We start from the raw sequence: 19599 nt of genomic DNA, 5'->3' as shown, positions 1-19599 counted from the left end.
AAGTCCGATCCACCTCAGACCTCAACCTGCAACCCACAGCACCCAAAGCATCCACTGATTGCATCTGACAGGATTAAGGGTACAGCAAGGTTAAATATCTAAAATAGTTTTCTCGTCAGTAAGTTCTACATTTGCTGTATATTTAAGGATGTATGGGCAATACCATTAAGTAACAAAAACAACTTGTTAGTTGTGGAGGCATCTCCAGCAACACTGGTGGCATCAGTTTAATAATTAATTGTCCTGGAAGTATGTTTCTACATGTTAATGAACAATGTTATAACATGGTTTAACGTTAATTTATGGAAATGCCTTCTATTTTTTTCAGGGAAATAACCGGGCAAATGCTAAAGGGCTTTTGTTCCGAGATGGCAAGAAACGAATAGACTATATTCTGGTGTACAAGAAGTCCAGTCCTCAGGTTGAGAAGAGATGCACTTTTGAAAGGAACCTGCGTGCAGAGGGACTGATGCTGGAGAAAGAGGTAAAATTACATATTTTCAACACTTGAGAACAATATAAGAGAATATTATTGTTGTTAAAGTTAATAATAAAAAAGAATATTAAAAGAAAAATAAACATTTTTAGTACCTTTTTATTTTTTCGCACCTATTTACTGTATAGCATTTTAGGGTACCATATAGAAGAAAATTAATACAGTGATAAAACACCCAGAAAATAGGAAAGTAGTCTACGTTGCTTAAAAAAGTTATGAAAGTTCACACTGTATAGTTAACTAATAGAGACAGTAGACACACACCTGCAGTAAAACTAGGTCTCCACTTCTTGAGATAAATAAGGACCTACAGGTCTGTACAGCAACAGATTTGATTTTCAGTAAGTTCTGCTGGAAGATCTCTTCGTGTTAATTTTCTGCTTCTATGTTTCTAATCTTTAAAATCGTTAAAATATATATATATATATATATATATATATATATTTTATAAATATATTTTATAAAATATATATATATATATATATATATATATATAATTTAATTGCTTAAGAATCACCTATCAGCCTAGATAAAAGAAAATTCAGATCCCACTTGGTTTATGTCCGAATAAACATTACAAGTACACTTTAAGTAGGGGAGGCTGAATGAGCTTCCTGTTAGGAGTTTCGAGGAAGATCAGGAGAGTGAGAAATCTAAGAGTTGACTGCAGCCAGCTTCTCTATTTTTGCCAAGAGATTTCGGAATATGGTGCCACTATCTTTTTACAAAATGTTTCTGTTTATACTCCAGAACTTCTGCCACTTCGGAAAAAAAGTGTTTTATAATTAGTTCTTCACCTTGAGTTGAGTCTATTCTTTTGTCATTGACTATATCAGAGAACATAAGACTGATGTGCGGTTATTATTCTGGGATTTAGCATCTGATTCCTCTGTGGTGTGGGGATTAAAATAACCGCATTTCCTTTTCTTTCAGCCCTCTTTAACCAACAATGACATAATGTTCGTAAAGATACATGCTCCATGGGACACGCTGTGTAAATATGCAGAGCAAATGAATATCAGAATGCCTTTCAGGTACAGGTCAGAGGACACTTTCTTCTCTGTCTCCTTGACTTGATTTACCCTCTACACTGTGGTTATTGAGGACAATTTCAAGTCTAATTTAGATTTCAATGTAATGTATTGTGTTTTATAGAAAAAAGTGCTACTTCTCAGACTGGAAGAAGAAGACGATGGGAAGGTATGTTTTGGTTATAAACTAAATTGTTCTACCAAGTGTGTAGACTCCTAATCAAGTAGGATCTTACTGATTTATCTCCACTCTGATCTGTGCTTGTGGAGAGAGCAATGCAGCATAATGACTGCGGAGACTTTGGGTCAAATATCTTTGCATTAGATCATTACTCTGTTTAGGACCTCTAAGGCCTGGATCACCTCTGAGTTAATTGGTCCGGTTTCAAATGGATTAGAGAAGATTTCAACCCTGGAGCATTAAATCTGCCCTTGAAAACATTATTTTTAGTAGAAGCACTAAGGCTTTAGTAAAATAATACATAATGAGTCTGTATTTTATGTGTGGTATATGCCTTGCATTTTTATTTGCGAAAGGCATTTTTTTGAATGAAAAAAAATGTTTCAAGGTAAAGAAGTGTTTTTTTTTTTAGAACATAAAAATTAAAACTCCCAAAAGGCAGTACTGGGAGAAAAAGCACTTACAGCTCTTACAGCTCATCAGACCTGCACTTTACTGGGCCAAGCTATCTTTTTAACCCATTTTTCTAAACAAAAATGCAATTTGCTGAAACTGTTTTCTTCCATTTCTTGGAACACGAAGTTCATATACTGCACTTTCTCCTATTTAAAGTCCTTTAATTCCTTATAATTCCTTTTCTCACTATGTCTATTTCTTTGTCTTTTTTCTCTGTTGCCTTTTGATTGCTCTCTTTTTCCATAGTCGATTTCATTTGAGATGCAGACAAATAAAGAGTTGGCTGCCTAGGAACCCGATGAAGCTGGATAAGGAGGCGTTACCTGATCTGGAGGAGACAGATTGCTACACTGCCCCATTCAGCAGGGCCAGAATGCATCAGTGAGCTTCTTTCGCATCACTCAGACTCACTAAATACCAGTTCATACTATTTCTGTGCCTTTACAAGTGGCATCAGAGTCGCCTAATCAAGAACATTCTTAAGCTCTCAATATTCACATTTTGTAACAGCCGTACCATTTGCACTGCCATGAGTTTTTTCTTAGAATATCTAAAATGTGGTGAATTTGACAAGTTTAATATAATAAGTGCCTTCAAAGCACATAGATATAGCCTTATGAAATGAGAGCTGCCGAAATCCATTCTCTTTCCATTTACCAGAAAGCGACCAGCACTTTACCCTGAATCTGTATTGACATCATTGCTGTGCTGCTCTGTAGTGTGCAAGTAACTCTATTTACGCCTGATGTTAAATCTTGCCTTCCTAATGCATGAGGGTCCCCTGGGCAGTGAGTGAGAAGGGTTACTTAAATCATTTTTTTCTGTTGGTAGTACAGAATTTTATGGGTCTGGCAGCAGCCAGCCGTGTACAGAATGAAGAATGATGAGATGATAAACTTAAATCAGCAATGTTATTTAACGCTATTTTCTTCTATTCATAGTCATTTCAAACTTGTCAAGAGTTAATTATGCTACAGAATATGTATGTGTGATTATGTTTGTGTATATGCACATTAAATATAATCTTGTAAATCTACATGTATTCTGTCAAAATATATAGTATTTAGAGTGTTCACAGTAAATTTCAATAAAATGTAAATACATCTTGGAATGATTGGCTGCAAGGACATCAGCTACAGCTAATGTTAAATTTTTGCAGTTAATCAGTGATCACTAGATGCTCTTAAGGTCATTAGGTTTTCAATCATTAAGTTGGTTGTGAAATTCATTGGCAAAAGTGAATTTGTATTTCAGTTCACTTTTAATTCAACTTTTTTGTAGACAAAATGATGATAAACTACACAGTTTGGTGTGCCAACACATTGGTTATCGAAGTTTTTATTTTAAAATACAATCCCAATTCCAAAAAAGTTGGGACAGAAAAATAATGGTGGCTGCAACATCCTCCAAAAAAAATAGGACAGTTGATTGTTTACCAATGTGTAACATCACCACTTTTGTTAATAACACTTTCTAAGCATATAGGCAATGAAGACACCATTTGTTCAAGTTTGGCTAGCATGAGTTTTCCCCAGTTTTTCTGTATTGCAGGTCTTTAGCTGCACTATCCTGCAAGTTCTTTGCCATAAGTTGATGCCATATTTTGCACTTCTTAATACACCACACATTCTCATTTGGAGCAGACAGGCCAGTCTAGCACCTGTACTCTCTGTTTATCAGCCATCCATGTGTAATCCGAGCAGAATATGGTTTGGCATTGCCCTACTAGATAATACAGGGACGCCTTTGACAAAGATGGTGTTTGTATGGCAGCATATGTTGCTCCAAAAATAACATTTTTCTGCACTAATGGTGCCCTCGCTGATACACAGTTTACTCATGCCACAGGCATTGGCACACCCCCATACCATGACTAATTTTGGCTTATGAACCTGACAGTGATAACAGTTTGAACAGTCCTTTTCCTGTTTGACCCTGAGAACATGACTGTGACATGGCTGTTGTTCCAGAAACTATATGATATGTTGACTCGTCAGACCACAAAAAAATGTTTCCATTATACCACTGTTCATCTCAGAAAAATGAGACAGAGTCCAGAAATGTATTTAATGCCTTTGGACAGTATTGATGTATGGCCTTAAGTTGCATTTGTGAATGCTGCAACAAAGGGTGTTAATGGACAAAGGTTTACCTTTAGTATATGCAGTTCCTGTTTAACTGAAGACATAAGTGAACATGGCATACCTGGCATTTCCATGGTGTTTTTTGCTGCTTATCATACACTGCTTTACTGCCAAGTTGTAGTGTGGACTAGATATTCCGCTGTGGCGACCCCTTGTCGGGAGGAGCCGAAAGACCAACAACAACATCATACACTGCTTTACAATGCATACAGTACAGACCCAGTGACCAGCAGTGGCAACATTCTGGTCACCGGAGGTCAGTCCATGTGCTGGTTGTACTCAGTCGCAAGTGCAGACAAATACATATTGTGTGTCCATCCACCTTAAAAATACAAGAGATCTATCCCTAATCCAGATCCCAGTTGTGGTCCAGGTTCCCATGCAGGCAGGCATCGCAGAGTGTCATCATCAGTCTGTGTTTTCCATGAAACAGTAATGGGCTGACTGTATCTTGTATTTACATCACAGATAATACTGACAACCATCTTTAATCTACATAAGTCATAAGCTTAGCCACAAGTTTGTGCTAAGCTACATAAGGCAGTATGTTAGCATGATTAGCAGTGCTATCTACTGTACATGCTACCCTACATAATGTAAGTGATATTGAAAGACAGTGTTACATATAAGCTGGCCAAAATTAGCCAAAACGAGGAAGAATAAAATAATATCACTTTTATATTATCAGAATGAATATTATAAAAGACTTGTTCATAGTAACAGCTTGCTGTATTCTCCTCCTCCATTAACCATGAACATGATTTAGAAGAACGAGTAGTCTCAGAGAGTAATTCATTAAATTTTTACTGGACCCACATACGCAAAGCATCGCAAAACCTCAGTAGGTTATATACAGGAAACAGAAATGAGTAGTTACCTCTCGGGTCTTTTGGTTTGAATCGCTCGTCCTTTTGTCATGTGACTCCCATAAACGCTATGCAGTGCAATAAATTCAAAAGAACGAACGACTGAATAGAAGACTCCACTCAATTCTGTTTCCTGTGTAATGCAATGCACTGCGTCTATAAGAGTCGCTTGACAAAAGAACGAACATTTCGGACCATAAGATATGAGAGGTGAGCCCCTATACAGATTCAAAGGATGTACTACACTTATGTAGCATTTTAATGATTTAATGGTTCTTTTTATGATTACCAGAAAAAAAAACAGCGAGTCCGCCAACTCTTAAAGGATTAAAATTGGCCCTGTCCCAACATTTTTGGATAATGCCGCAGCTACCAGATTTGAAATTAGTGCATATTTTTAACAATTACTTTTACATGGTAAATCATCAAATAATTTTTTGTTGTAGTGTTTTCTTGATAGTACGAGGTGAAGAGAATTTACTGATGACTCCTTTTTGTTTTTATTGCCAATTTCCATATTGTCCCAACTTTTTTGGGATTTTTTTTTTGTACCATTTATTAGTGCTGTGTATTTTCATTGAACATGCTAAAAAAATATTAGAACAACAAGATGATTTGTGTTTTTATGGGAGATACAGTATAGAATCTAAAAGGAAAAACAGTTATAAAATTGGACGTTTTTGCTTCAGCGTGTTGTCTAAACACATCCCTATTTCCTTTTTCTCGTTTTCTTTCTATCTGTCTTTGAGTAAAAGAGTAACTCAAGCAGTTTTCTGAATAGGCTCTTTATTATTATTTCCCCCTCAAGGTTTAAATATTTAAATTAACTTGAAGTCCTACATACTGTCTTATGTTAAGGAATGCTTGTGTAGGAATGTCTGTGTAAGGAAAAAGCAACCTTTTTTTTTCAGTCGTAGTCTTTTAAATGCATTTATCTGAAAGCTTTGTGTGTTTTTATACTAAAAGGTTCCTATACTGTATATAAGTGTGTGTTGTCAATATAAGTATATGTTGTGCTCCATAGAAAATTTACAGCAGCTAAATTGAAGTACCTTTCTATTTTATTATTGTAGTTTTACCATCAACAACAGGGATTCCTTCTTTTCCAACTCCACCAGAAGCAGAATAGTGCACCATGTATTACAGCGCACCAAGTATGAAGATGGCAAGTCGAAGATGGGTAAGGCACATAAATAATCTTAATACAGATCTGTATAGACTGCACTTTACCCTTCAGTGCATTGCCTTTCTTTCTAAGTAGCACACATTTGAGTCTGTCCTGATTTTTAGATAGAGCAAAAGGAAAATGTACATTAATAAAGAACTGAGTATTGACAAGCAGACACATTAAAACACATTCCTAGAACCCAGTGCTATTTAATGTTAATGAACATACTTAACCAAACAAACTACTTGTGACTTATCTGCATCATCTCTTTTGTATACTGTAGTTGTGTCTGACATATTCTGATTCAAAGTTTAAGAATATGTCTGAGTAATTTTTTGGGGGATAAGACCCTCCACTGAGCTTTAGACTAGATAAGATTGACCAAAGATCTTTAAATCCTTTCAAATACTTGTTCTTAAAAGCCTCATGCATTTATGCTATTTCTTACTTACAGCTTCTCTTATGAACATCTCATGGGAAATAAAGAGCTATTTCTTGATTAACTCTTTTCAGGAATATTTAGTCGTATCGTCAGCTGCAAAATGATATACTGTATGAAATCTACAATGGTCTCGAGTTAATGGTTTAAAAATAACATTTAATATAAAATAATTCATTAAAATATGGCACAATATCTACCTAATTTCAGTGACCAGATAAAGAGGGAAATAATCAGAGAGACAACCAAAAGACGATGGGTAACATATATATGTTGTATAAGTTGACATGTATAAGTTGAACCAAATGTATTTTGTTTAGCTCTATGGACTTTATATAGAGATCATGTGACAATTTTAATGGCAATAGGAAGAGTGTTCTCAAGGGGTAAATGTATTATACAGTATATATAGTTCTCAGAGAGTTTCATGTAAATGTTTTTGCAAACTTTCTTGTAAATGTTTTTGCAAACTTTAATATAACCTCTTTGTTAATGTATGATATATACAGTACAGTATATATATTTAAAACTAAAAGGAAACTAAAAAAGATTGAAAGGCAAAATAAACAGAGCATCGATGTCTGTGCCCAGACTGGACAGGGCTCTGGAAACATAAATTGGAATTGATGAATTGGCACCCTGTCCAGGGTGTACCTCGCCTTGTGTCCTAGATCTCCCGGGGTAAGCCTTAAGCTCCTTTACGACCCTAAATACAGGATAAAGCCGTATAGACAATGAATGAGTGAGTGAGTGATCTTCTCGGAGCCATTGCCCTTACCAAGGATTTATGTGTCACTATGTGCTTTAACACTTAGGCCGAGAGTGCATGCTGAACAGGTGGCGTGCCGCTTTCTCTTACTCTCAATCATGCCGCAGGACTGCTGTGCTGTCTTTTCTTCGTGTTTTTCTTTTCTTTGTTTTTGTCTCTTCTTTTTTTCTTTCCTTTGTCTTTTTTTTTTTAGCCCTGATACCAGTGTTACCTAAATGATCACACACAGTTGCGGAGGTATCAGGACCCATAAACATGCCGGCAGGTGCAGCACATTCAGGCTGACCAGCGGCTTTGCCTAGCAACTGCATGTCTAGACGACCGTGCCTTTGCCTGTTCAGAACCCTGCGGGGTAGCAGCCTGTGTCTCTTCCTGTTCTGAACAGTGCAAACTATTTTTGCGTGGTTCTGCCTCTTATGAGACCCGCGTCGTTACAGTACCTCCCCTCAACAGACAGTTCCTGGCGGCTCCATCTGGATATGGAACTCTTTAGTGAATTTAGGGTCCAATGTATGCCAAGTGTGGAGCGCCCGATCACCCAGGCTCATCTAGTCTTCGGTCAATAAAATTTCCCGTGGCCCCTGAATCGATGACGCCTCCATTTGGGCTCTCAGGGTCCCAGCCCCTAAGAGCATGGCTTAACTTTCAGGTCGAAACTGACAACACCCCCCCACCCTCCTTCCGGGCGACCCCGTCTGTGGCTTGCTGCATGTATCTGCAAGGGCTTTAGCATATCTTTCAGCTCTCGGTCTAATTCGGGATCTAAATCAGTGGCAGAATGTATAGCCTTAAACTTAAAAGGAAACTGGAAAGGTTGCAGCTTAAATATTACAGTACTGAGCACTGCAGGATAAAGGCATTGCACCTCTCTTGCTCGCTCGTATACGGCTGTGGAGTACGTAATCGAGTTTTGTCCACCAGAGGGGGAATTGAGCAACTGATCCAGGATCGACTCGCGGCCAATTGGAAACCCGGAAGTGGCTTGTGCCTCGAGCTGCCCAAATATTTCCTCATGCTCATCTCAACTATTTCTTGCACCCTCTTCAAGCCTGCAGGCTCTTCTGGTGGTGTGATTATTGTGAGATGTAATTATATTTACTGTATAAAAGCCCTAACGCAGGGCTTCAGCGGGGGTCAAGGAAATAGGTTGTGAGAGTGCCTAAGACATGCACGGAAGACCTTTCTGTTTGAAAGTATCGTGGGATTAATAATTTTAAAATAAAAGAAAAAAAAGAAATTTGAAAACACAAAATAAACAGAGCTCCACCGTCTGATCGAGACTGGACGGGACTCTGGAAACTAAAAATAAAACTTATGATCCTGTCAGGGCCGATGCCCTTACCGAGGATTTATATGTCACTATATGCTTTAACACGTAGACAGAGAGCGCACGCTTACGCTGGCTTGCTTTTCACTTTGTCTTCTTTTCTTTGTCTTTTCTTTGACTTTTCTTTGTCTTGTCTTTTCTTTTCTTTGGCCTTGATACCTTACCGGTGCTACGTAAATGATCGCATGAAGTGCAGAGCTATCAGGACCCTTAAATAGACACACCACCAGGTGTGGCGCATTCAGGCTAATTGCCTTGCGACAACGTCGCCTAGCAACTGCGTGTCTAGACGACTGCGTCTCTGCCTGTTCAGAACTCCATGGGGTAGCAGTCTGCGGCTCTGCCGTTCTGAACAGTGCAGAGTATTTTTACGTGGTTTTGCCCCTTGTGAGTCATTACAAATTAGCCCTTTTGTCAGTTGTATATCCTCACAAATCTTTTAATGGCATATAAGGCTACCATGGGAAATTAAAGTCCCATGTAAACATGAACTAATGTGTTCAATCACTAACAGCTGTGTCCCTAAAAGAAAAAAAAAATCCAAATTTGTCTCAAATGTTTCTGTTTTAGCTGGTCACATGATGTGCATTTCTTCTCAGCTTTTCCGCTGTGTTTCTATCTGTCTTTTATTATCATGGCCTGCATGAACAGCTGCTGATTGGCCAGTCAGGGAGTATGTGGGAAGGTCCTGTAATCCTGTTTCCCCATTGTCCCTGTGCACTACACTACACCAGGATGTTCTAAATATTCTAAATACCCTACAAGGATACGCCAGGAATCACCAGGAATGATCTTTATATTTTCTGGGAAATTAATAGAAAAGGTTAATAGAAGTAAATTAAGAATTTTCTGCTCTTGCTTTTCATATTTGTCCAGATGTAAATACAACTGAGGTGTGAAAAACAGAAAATAAATTAAGGGGGTACAAGAAAACACCATCAAATTTATTCAAGGATGGATTAATGCCAGTATGTATGCCTGAATGTTGTGCCTTCACTGGTTTTCTTTACCTAGACTGAGGAACTACAGTCACACAAACAAACACACAAACAACCCATTAAATGTAATGTTCTTTGTGTTATTCCTCATCTCTAAAGATGAAATGTAGAACTGTTTTAAAAAATGCTATACATTTAGAATACTTAAAGCAAAATACTTTTTTAGGTTTAGGATAAAAACAATTACAGCAATGCATTGACTTACATTAGAATTCCACGAATGCAGTGCATTAAAGGATATTTAATGTTTATAGCAGGGCTGTTTATAGCGTGCCATACAACACGTGGTATATACAGTGGGGGAAATAAGTATTTGGGCCAGGGGTAGCTCAGTGGTTAAGGCATTGGACTACGGTTCAGAAGATCCCAGGTTCAAACCCCACAACCACCAAGTTGCCACTGTTGGGCCCTTGAGCAAGGCCCTTAACCCCTAAACTGCTCAGATGTGTAATGAGATAAAAAAAAATAAATGTAAGTCGCTCTGGATAAGAGCGTCTGCTAAATGCGTAAATGTAAATGTATTTGATCCCCAACAGATTTTCTAAGTTTGCCCACTTACAAAGAAATGAAGGGTCTATAATTTTCATGTATTGCTTGGGGATCAAATACGTATTTTCCTCATTGAAATGCAATTTAATTCATACCATTTGTATCATGTGCTTTTTGTGGATTTTTGGTTGATATTCTGTCTTAATTTAATGATAACAAATTACTGTATAGACCCTTTATTTCTTTGTAAGTGGGCAAACTTAGAAAATCTGTAGGGGATCAAATACTTATGTCCCCCACTGTACTGTACGTGTTCAATAAAGCACTGAAATTCTTTGTTTAGTGTGAGTTAATTAAGAGGTGAAGGTGATTGAGCTAGTTATGTTGGTTTGATGGCTAAGGCTTGAAGTTGCAGATCAGAAGGCAGTGTGTTTTAATCTCACAATCACCAAGATGCTGAGGCTGGGTTCTTAAGTAAGACTTTTAACCTTCTTTTTAATTGCATCCTGCCTCAGTCACAAGCATCTACCAAATGTACTAGATTATGTGTTATTTTACACCGTGTAAGACAGAATTCAATTAAGAAACTAGAACAAAGAACCATCTAAAAAAATCCCTTGAGGAACCCTTTTTGTAATATAAATAGTTTCTTCTCCTTTACCAGAATCCAGTTTGTTTTATCCATCCATTGAATTCTGATGCAAAATCGCAAATTAAAAGCTGTGTGCAATTGTGTCTTAAAAGGAAATTTAACCCATAATATGTTCATGTTCATTTAACATTTGCAGATATTCCACATGTCTGCAACCTTTTACTTACAGAAATTTTAATCCTACCATGTTGTTGTTGTTGTTGTTGTTGTTTTTGTCTAACTAAGAACAATGTGTGAACAATGTTGTAAACACAAACTGGTATTCTAACAGGTGTCCATGTAAAATCGCAGGGACATTGTTTTTAAAGGATTACAGCCTAATTTTTGTAGTAGCCAAGGATTTCTAGCCGAACAGTCTCTATGAGATTATATAAGGATCCCTTACTGCACCTGCTCAGTTATCAGAAACATCATACTGTAGGCATGATCGTCACATGCTTTAGGCTGATTTGTATTCTGTTTTAGGTGCAAACTCTGTGATGTTTTAGTGAGCACATCTGTTCATAGCACAGAATGATTGACTGTAAAGGCTATATGTTAAATTCTTATACTGAACCAGTAGTTAAGCATTCATACTGAACTGATTGGTGTCAGACTGGAACTGTACATATAAAGCTTATTGTGTTCTCTTGCACTTTGGGTAAGTGTATAAATTGTAAATTTTGGTATCAGTGCTACCTATTTCTATAGGACACTGATACCTGTACCCACGCAGAGCTGCAGGTATTCGTTCCAATGTGATTTCACAAATTAAGTTCCCTAGGGTTTGAGGCAACAGATTATTAGTGTAATCAGGTGCTGTGCAAAGCTGGATCATATTCCTGTAGATGCCACAATCCTGCTGAGTACTAATAGGTTTTTCAACATGTTGTATCCAGTAACTGTAATGCCTTCTTATGCTTTGGGAAATGCCTACACTCGGTGAACCAACCTTTATATTTGTGCATTATGTTTGTACAGTATATATGACTAACCAGTTGCCACTGTATTCATATCTATTTGTAATAAGGTATCAACCGATTACTTGGCAATAACACATACGAGGCTGCCTTTCCTCCTCATGAGGTAAGCTCTATATCACTTTACCATATATATTTTTATTATAGTGCATTTTTTTAAATAAAAAAACATTTTTTAAGCTTATTTTTAGCCCTGTTCTGTTTTAGGGCAGCTACAAGAGCAGACATCCGATAAAGACCCACGGCGCGCAGAACCACAGGCACCTGCTCTATGAACGATGGGCTCGCTGGGGAATCTGGTACAAATACCAGCCTTTGGACCTCATACGGTAAACAATTTCCTGTTACAATTGCAGTCCATTTAATAGCCAGTTATAAACCTTTGCTGTAAACAGTAATGTAGACATACATGCCAGCTTTTAGTCTGTACAGTCTGCTGGAAATTATATATATACTTCCTGCTGTTTAAACTGTTTATTCATGAAATCACAAATGCAGTTTAAATAAGGTTGCTGAGTTACTGTAGGCTTGTTGTGCAGAAGTGTACTTCGGAGTGTAATTCTGGTTCGTGGGATCACCCCAGCCTCTTGTTTGTCTGTTTGAGGTTTTTTCTGTACTGTTTTCAGAGGCTTTATTAAAGCCACTCACTGTAGCTGAAACCTGCTCTAAAATCATTTCTTTTTTCTGGATGCTTTCTTTACTTGTCTAGTGTAAGACTTTTTTTCCGGTTAAAATGACATGTTAGCTTCACAAGTATTCCCTGGAATTGAGCCAGTTCATCTTAGTTTTAAGCTCTCAGCCATATAAACTAGGGCAGATATAAAAACCCTGTTTCCTTGTCTGCCGTGCCAGCAACTCTGGGGAACTCTCAGTGTTTTCTTTCAGGGAAGTCATTCATCCTGGCCTCATATTTAATTCGCATTTAGTCACTTTTAAAACACTAAAATTATTTGTGAAATGATGGGATTAAAATAACAGCAATTGTATTGTTCCATAGCTACATAGTATTTACTGGTAATTACAGTAATAGTGTATATTGTTCTTTTTGGATATGTTAGCCATTTTTTTAGCAAGTTTTGTTATGCAAAAAAATTCTAGAGATGTATGTTATTGCTACTTTACACTGTGTTCCAAATTATTATGCAAAACAAATTTTCCTTAGATTTTCCAAATTACCTATATGAATTGCAGTCATTGTATTTTTCCAGTCATCAACTATTTAAGTACAATTGAAAGGTTTTTGAACAAACTGCCCAGTGATAACAGTATATTTTTTAAAAATAAAACACTCAAAATGCACTCAAATGCATGTTCCAAATTATTATGCACAACAGAGTTTCCAAACTTTTCATTTTTTTTAATAGAGAACAAAAAATGGTCATTTGTGAAATTATAAACATTAGCAGGTTATTACAAACTGAAAGGTAACTGAAATCAAACAGTATTCAAGTCAAAACTTTATTATAGGTGATGTTACATTTGCACATAGGACCCCTTGTTCGAAAGGAGCTTCTGAACTCTCCCATCCATTGAATTTGTCAGGTTTTAGATGGTATCTGCTTTAGTTGTTTTGCATAAGGACAGAAAAACCTCCCAGAGCTGTTGCTTAGATGTGAACTGCCTCCAACCATCATAGACACTCTTTTTGATGATGCTCAAGAGGTTCTCAATAGGGTTGAGGTCAGGGGAGGATGGGGGCCACGCCATAAGTTTGTTCCCTTTTATGCCCATAGCAGCCAGAGATGCAGATGTGTTTTTTGCAGCATGAGACGGTGCATTATTATGCATGAAAATGATCTTGCTGCGGAATGCACGGTTCTTCTTTTTGAACCATGGCCAGAAGTACGCTTTGAGAAACTCCACATACTTTATTTTTTTACCCCGTCAGGGATCGTAAAGGGGCAGACAGTTTCTCTCCCCATGATTCCAGCTCAAAACATTACTCCACCTCCTTCTTGTTGGCGCCGTAGCCTTGTTTGCATGTGGTGGCCATCAACCAGCCATCCACCACTCCATCCATCTGGACTATCGAGGGTTGCACGGCACTCATCGGTAACCAAAACAGTTTTGAAGTCAGTCTTCATGTATTGTTTGGCCCACTGGAGCCGTTTCTGCCTGTGTGCAGTGGATCGGGGAGGTCGAAAGGATGGCTTACGCACAGCTGCAAACCTCTGGAGGACCCTGCATCTTGTTGTTCGGGGCACGTTGGAGGCACCAGCAGCTTCTAAAACTTGTCTGCTGCTAAGACAAGGCATTTTTGCAGCTGCTCTTTTAACCCGATGTAACTGCCTGTTGAAAAAAGTCCTCAATCTTTCCTTATCAGCACGCACACATGTGTGCTCTGGATCAGCTACATACTTCTTGATTGTGCGATGATCGCGATGAAGTGTCTTGGCAATGTTGATTGTTCTCTTGCCTTGACCTAAACACTCAACAATTTGTTGCTTCTCAGCAGCCGACATCCTTTTCCTTTCCCATTTTGGTTAAAAATGTAGGCTGCTTAATAATGTGGGACAGCCTTTTTAAGTAGTGTTGCCTTTAATTGGACACACCTGCCAAACTAATTAGCACAGGTGTCTGCAATTGCTTTCAGTGATATAAAGAGCCCCGTCACACATCACCATCCATGAGTTCAACTGACAAACAAAAAAATCCTTACCTTATCACTCCTAAACACTTTTACATAATAATTTGGAACGCAGTGTATAATTGATACACAAATCTTAATGAGTAACTGTGTAGTTTGTATTAATGTAGTAGTTAAGCTTGGTGAAATTAGTCACAATAACTAGGGTGGAAAAAATAACTAGGTAGCATTTTACACCAAGAAGACATACTTTAAAATGACATTATCATTCATTGATTCATTGATTCATTCATCTTTTATACTACTTATTCTGTACAGGGTCGCAGGGGCCTGGAGTCTATCCCAGGAGATTTGGGGCATGAGGTGGGGTAAATACTGGTCAGGGTACCAATCCATCACAGAGCTCACACACACACACACACATGCTATGGGCAATCTGAGAATGCCTAAACTGCATGGCTTTAAAGTGTGAAGGGACACTGGAGTACCTGGAAGAAACTAAGCCACCAAGCATAGGTGAACATGCAAACTACACACACACAGCTCTGAAGTGGGAATTAAACCTGGAGGTGCAAGGCCACAGTGCCACCTATGGCATTCTCCCATTCGCCATTCACTCGCTCACTCTTCCTCATCATATTGTGTATTCAGAGTCGCAGGGGCCTGGAGCCTATCGCAGAGCCTTAGGTCATGGGGCGCCAATCCATCGCAGGGCACACAAACATAACCACTCACATGATCATGCACACACCATGGGCAATTTGGGCATGTTTTCTGGAAGGAAACCAGGGTATCGTATGAGACCCACAAAGCACGGGAAGAACATGTGAGCGAACCATTTAGGCACCATGCCGCCTATGGCATTATCAATTACTAGTTATTTTTAGGTATATGTTGAATAATCATTTTGCTCATCTACCTGTTCACACCCACCAGCCTTTTTTCATGTATCCGTTTCCAAGTGGGGAGGGTGAAGGCTAACACAGGCACAAACAAGCAAAAACAGCTAGCCAGATACTTGTGCCACCTTGCAAGCACAACAATTACCTTTAAAAAAATGTGCTTTACCTCCTTACCCTTTGAATCACTAGGTTGGATTTTTCAAATTTACCTTTATATATCTACTTTATATACCCCCCCCCCCCCCTTCTCTCACACACAGGCGGTACTTTGGGGAAAAGATTGGCCTGTATTTTGCATGGCTGGGATGGTACACAGGAATGTTGATTCCAGCAGCATTGGTTGGTCTTTTTGTCTTCCTCTATGGCCTCTTCACCATGGACTCCAGCCAAGTAAGGTCAGTCCATCCAGACCCTGTCATCAATCCTGCCCCCTACCACTAATCACTATGACCAGCATTTGGGTTTAACTTTCCTTCATTAAAATGTGTCTTGTTTCTAGAGAGCCCTACCTCAGAGGCTAGTAAACCATTTACATACAGTATGTGATGATGTATTTACAGTAAAGAGATCTGTGAGGCCAACACCACCATCATGTGCCCCATGTGTGAAGTAAACTGCAGCGCCTGGAAACTCAGTGACAGCTGTGTCTATGCAAAGGTATTCATAATAGTCATAACACTGGCGATATATCATTTATGAAGTGTATGAAATCTAATATATAACCAAATATAACAGTGTGTTGTGTTGTAAATGTGAATAGCTCTGAGACAGATTAAACAGCATTGGTTGTTATAAACATATTACAGGAGTTATGACTTTTGTTAGTTTTTTTTGTGTGTGTTTGTGTGTATATATTAGATAATTAAAATAATTTTGCATAATATTTACAGTGGATTTCCCCTGATGTTAAGTAGGTGAAAGCCACTGAAGATTGTACTTGAATTCTTTCTATAGTCTATTCCCTCGTGTCCAGGTCTCAGTGTGCCTATGAGATAATCTGGGAGTATTCATTACTGTTTAATTAGTTGCCAAAAAACCTATAGAGACTAAAGTGTAACATCTATTTACTGTACACCAGTAGTACTATATTGAGTGTATATTGAGTCACCGTGATTCATGACATTCATTATTTTATTTTTATTTCACCTATAGGTGACTCATCTGTTTGATAATGGTGGCACAGTCTTCTTTGCCATTTTCATGGCAATATGGGGTGAGTTGAACTAGCTGTCCAAAAAAAAAAAAAAAAAACCTTCCACCATTAACATTGATTGATGTACGGCATTCATTTCCTGCTTTGTCACACTTGATTGGATCAACTCGCAGTTGATTTCTTTTTTAGTTTCTCAGCAGTAATAGTATGTTTTTGTGTTTGTAATTAAAATAGTATAGGTAACAGAAGCTTAAGTTAGAAATCAGCGAGATTTTAACGGTTCATCACCTCTGGTATAAGTGGATAAATCAATCGAGGGCTTAATGCCAGAATCCCCCCACTGTTGTGCATCATCTAATTGTTGATGCGGTATAAAGTGTAATTGTCTGGCTAATGCTAATGAATCACTTCCTTGGAGAAAAAAGCAAGCTGCTCAGTTAAGAAAGGGAAAAAAACACCTGAAGTATTGCGAAGCTGTCAGTGTATAAAACTTGGCTCTCTCTTTGGGCATCTGTGTAGGGAACTGTGAAAACCCGCAGGCCAGTGCCCTTTGCATTCTGTACTTCTCTTTCACACTCTGTCTAACTCTTCTTGATTGAAATTAATTTAAGCTCTATGGAGCCAACACTGCCATGATCATGTTCTTGATATGTCTGTCACATCAATAATTATTGTATTACAGAATGGGACTCTACAGTATGTCAATGTGTTTGAATACATATTAGGTTGAATCTTTTTATATTATACATGGTATTTTTCGTTTATATGGGATAATATCATTTTTAAAACTCCAGTTTAAAACTTTGTTTAAAAAAACAGATTGAAACCATACTACAGTATACTAGAAAATACTTCCTGGCTCAAGAAGTGGAAAAATATCTATCTGTACATACAATAGTTATTATATACAGTTAAATCTTGAATTGCAAGCATAATTTATTCCGGAAGTGTGCTTGTATATCACATCAGTCATATATCAAAGTGAATTTCTCCATAAGAAATAATTAAAACTCTAATGATTTGTTTCACAACCCAAAGATATTTTAATAAAAATTATTGATACAAAATACAGAATAAAAATAAAACAAATTATCCTGCACTTTACATTTAAAAAGAATCATGGCTGAAGTAAGACGAGAGAGGAAAGGAGGTGATAGGGAGGAGGCTATTGTTTAGGACAGCACTTTACACACGCAAAAACATACACTAATGGAAACACTGCTCTGTCAGGAATCTTCTTTAACAAGCAACCTCTCTAATGACCGATACACACAAGCACATACATACACACACACACACACACATACACACACACATTAATAGAATCAATGACTCTGGAAATTGGATCTTCAATAACAAACCTCTGTGATGACAGTTGGTTTTGCTTTACGCGTGCGCGTACACATGTGGTCACAATTTTATAATAAACAGTACAAGTGCACACTGATGTTGACTATATGAGTAACGTGCACGCACTGAGACTGAGCATGGAAGACAGAAGAACCATTGGCTCAGTTGTGATCATGTGACACTCGGCAGACAAAGCATGCCTACTTCTCGTATATCAAGCCCTTGCTCGATTATTAAGTTCAAATTTATTTTTAAATTTAGTTCATCTTGCAGACCGAATTACTTGCAAACCAAAGTTCCACTGTAGTATTCCATTAAATGGGTCTTAGTAAGTTTTGAACCATCATGAGCTGTCAGTACAACTGCAGTGTGTCTTGGCATTAACTCCACAAACTTCTGAAACTGTACTGAAGGGATAAACATTATTCTTTTAAAGGGTATTTCCTCAACTGGTGTTTTGTCCATCTCAGAGCACCATGCACACACAGATTCACATGTTCATTTACACCTAAACAGTGCATTTACCAGCATGTTTTGGGAGACAGGGGGACACCCAGAGAACTTGGTTGAGCCCATGTATTCTGAACATGCAAACTCACACACAGACAATAACCTGAAGTTAGGATTTAACCAGAAGTTCTGGACCTGTGAAACAGCAGTGCTACCAGTTGTGCCACTATTGGTAGCCTTTGAAGATGAAAATGTATTAAACTATAAATAAATAAATTAAAGGCATGAATCAGAGTAATGGAATATTTAAAAGCTGCTGAATTGACAAATGGCACCATTTTTCTATGAGAAACAGGACAATGTATGCAGCTCATACATACGAGTTCCCCTCGAGCTGTGGTATACTGTACATCAAAACACAGTGTACGGCATTTGTTGGCAAAAAGGAGAAAAGAGTTTTGAACAGTATACAGCGTATGGAAGAATAGCGTTTTAAATATCAACAAGTGCAAGAGACGTTACAATAAGTCTAAGGATTGTCCAGTTTATAAAGTGTCAAAAGTGACATAATCACTAGTACAGATGATGTGGTTCTGCAATATTGTATAACGCACTGAGCACGAGCTGGCTCCTGTTTCGCAGTGTGTGGGTGTGTAATACAGCCTCACAGTTTGGTGTTGTATGTAGAAGTCCAGTGTGGGTTTCTATGCAGGAAGCTAGTGAAGACAGGGTGTGCAGGTGAGAGAAAACTGACAGCTTGAGAGTAGGAAGTGTTTTTTAGCCTGGATGTCCAAGATACCATCCTTTGTATTACAAATTACAAAGATGTGTGGAGCCTAAAAAAGGAGAAGGTGTTTTTTTTTTTTTTTGTGGGAGAGCTGGAAAAAGCTCAAGAGCTTAGGATAATAATTGCTACAATTTCTTAATGCTTTTTTGAACACCTTCAACATTAATGGAATAAACAATATAAAGTTGTACAATATCTTTTAACACCTACTTAAATACCGACATAGACAGGCTTTGTGGCTGTTTAAAATTGTACTGTGGTTAGTGCAGCGCAGCTAATTGAATAGAGATCGAAATTGCAGTATGGACCTGTGCATTAAGTTAATAAATAAATGCCGGCAGACATCCTCTTAATGTGATCATTTGTGTCGTTATTTGCTGTTCGGCTAGTTCGCA

The 19599-nt window shown here is 37.9% G+C and overlaps 1 protein-coding gene across 2 annotated transcripts in view; it reads left to right on the top strand.

Annotated features, from left to right (window-relative positions):
* ano3 (anoctamin 3) overlaps positions 1-19599 on the top strand; it is a 53962-nt gene that overhangs the window by 20820 nt on the left and 13543 nt on the right. For both annotated transcript variants that reach the window (XM_053483329.1, XM_053483323.1), the window contains exons 4-13: positions 329-484; positions 1430-1536; positions 1652-1696; positions 2411-2545; positions 6248-6354; positions 12026-12081; positions 12183-12304; positions 15725-15859; positions 16025-16121; positions 16617-16677. In XM_053483329.1, coding sequence (XP_053339304.1) covers positions 329-484; positions 1430-1536; positions 1652-1696; positions 2411-2545; positions 6248-6354; positions 12026-12081; positions 12183-12304; positions 15725-15859; positions 16025-16121; positions 16617-16677 — 1021 coding nt within the window. The remainder of the gene's footprint in view (positions 1-328; positions 485-1429; positions 1537-1651; positions 1697-2410; positions 2546-6247; positions 6355-12025; positions 12082-12182; positions 12305-15724; positions 15860-16024; positions 16122-16616; positions 16678-19599) is intronic.

The sequence above is a fragment of the Clarias gariepinus genome, chromosome 2 (assembly GCF_024256425.1).
Source record: "Clarias gariepinus isolate MV-2021 ecotype Netherlands chromosome 2, CGAR_prim_01v2, whole genome shotgun sequence".
Taxonomy (NCBI): domain Eukaryota; kingdom Metazoa; phylum Chordata; class Actinopteri; order Siluriformes; family Clariidae; genus Clarias; species Clarias gariepinus.
The sequence above is the reverse complement of the archived record's forward strand: the minus strand, read 5'-3'. Positions and strand labels throughout refer to the sequence as shown.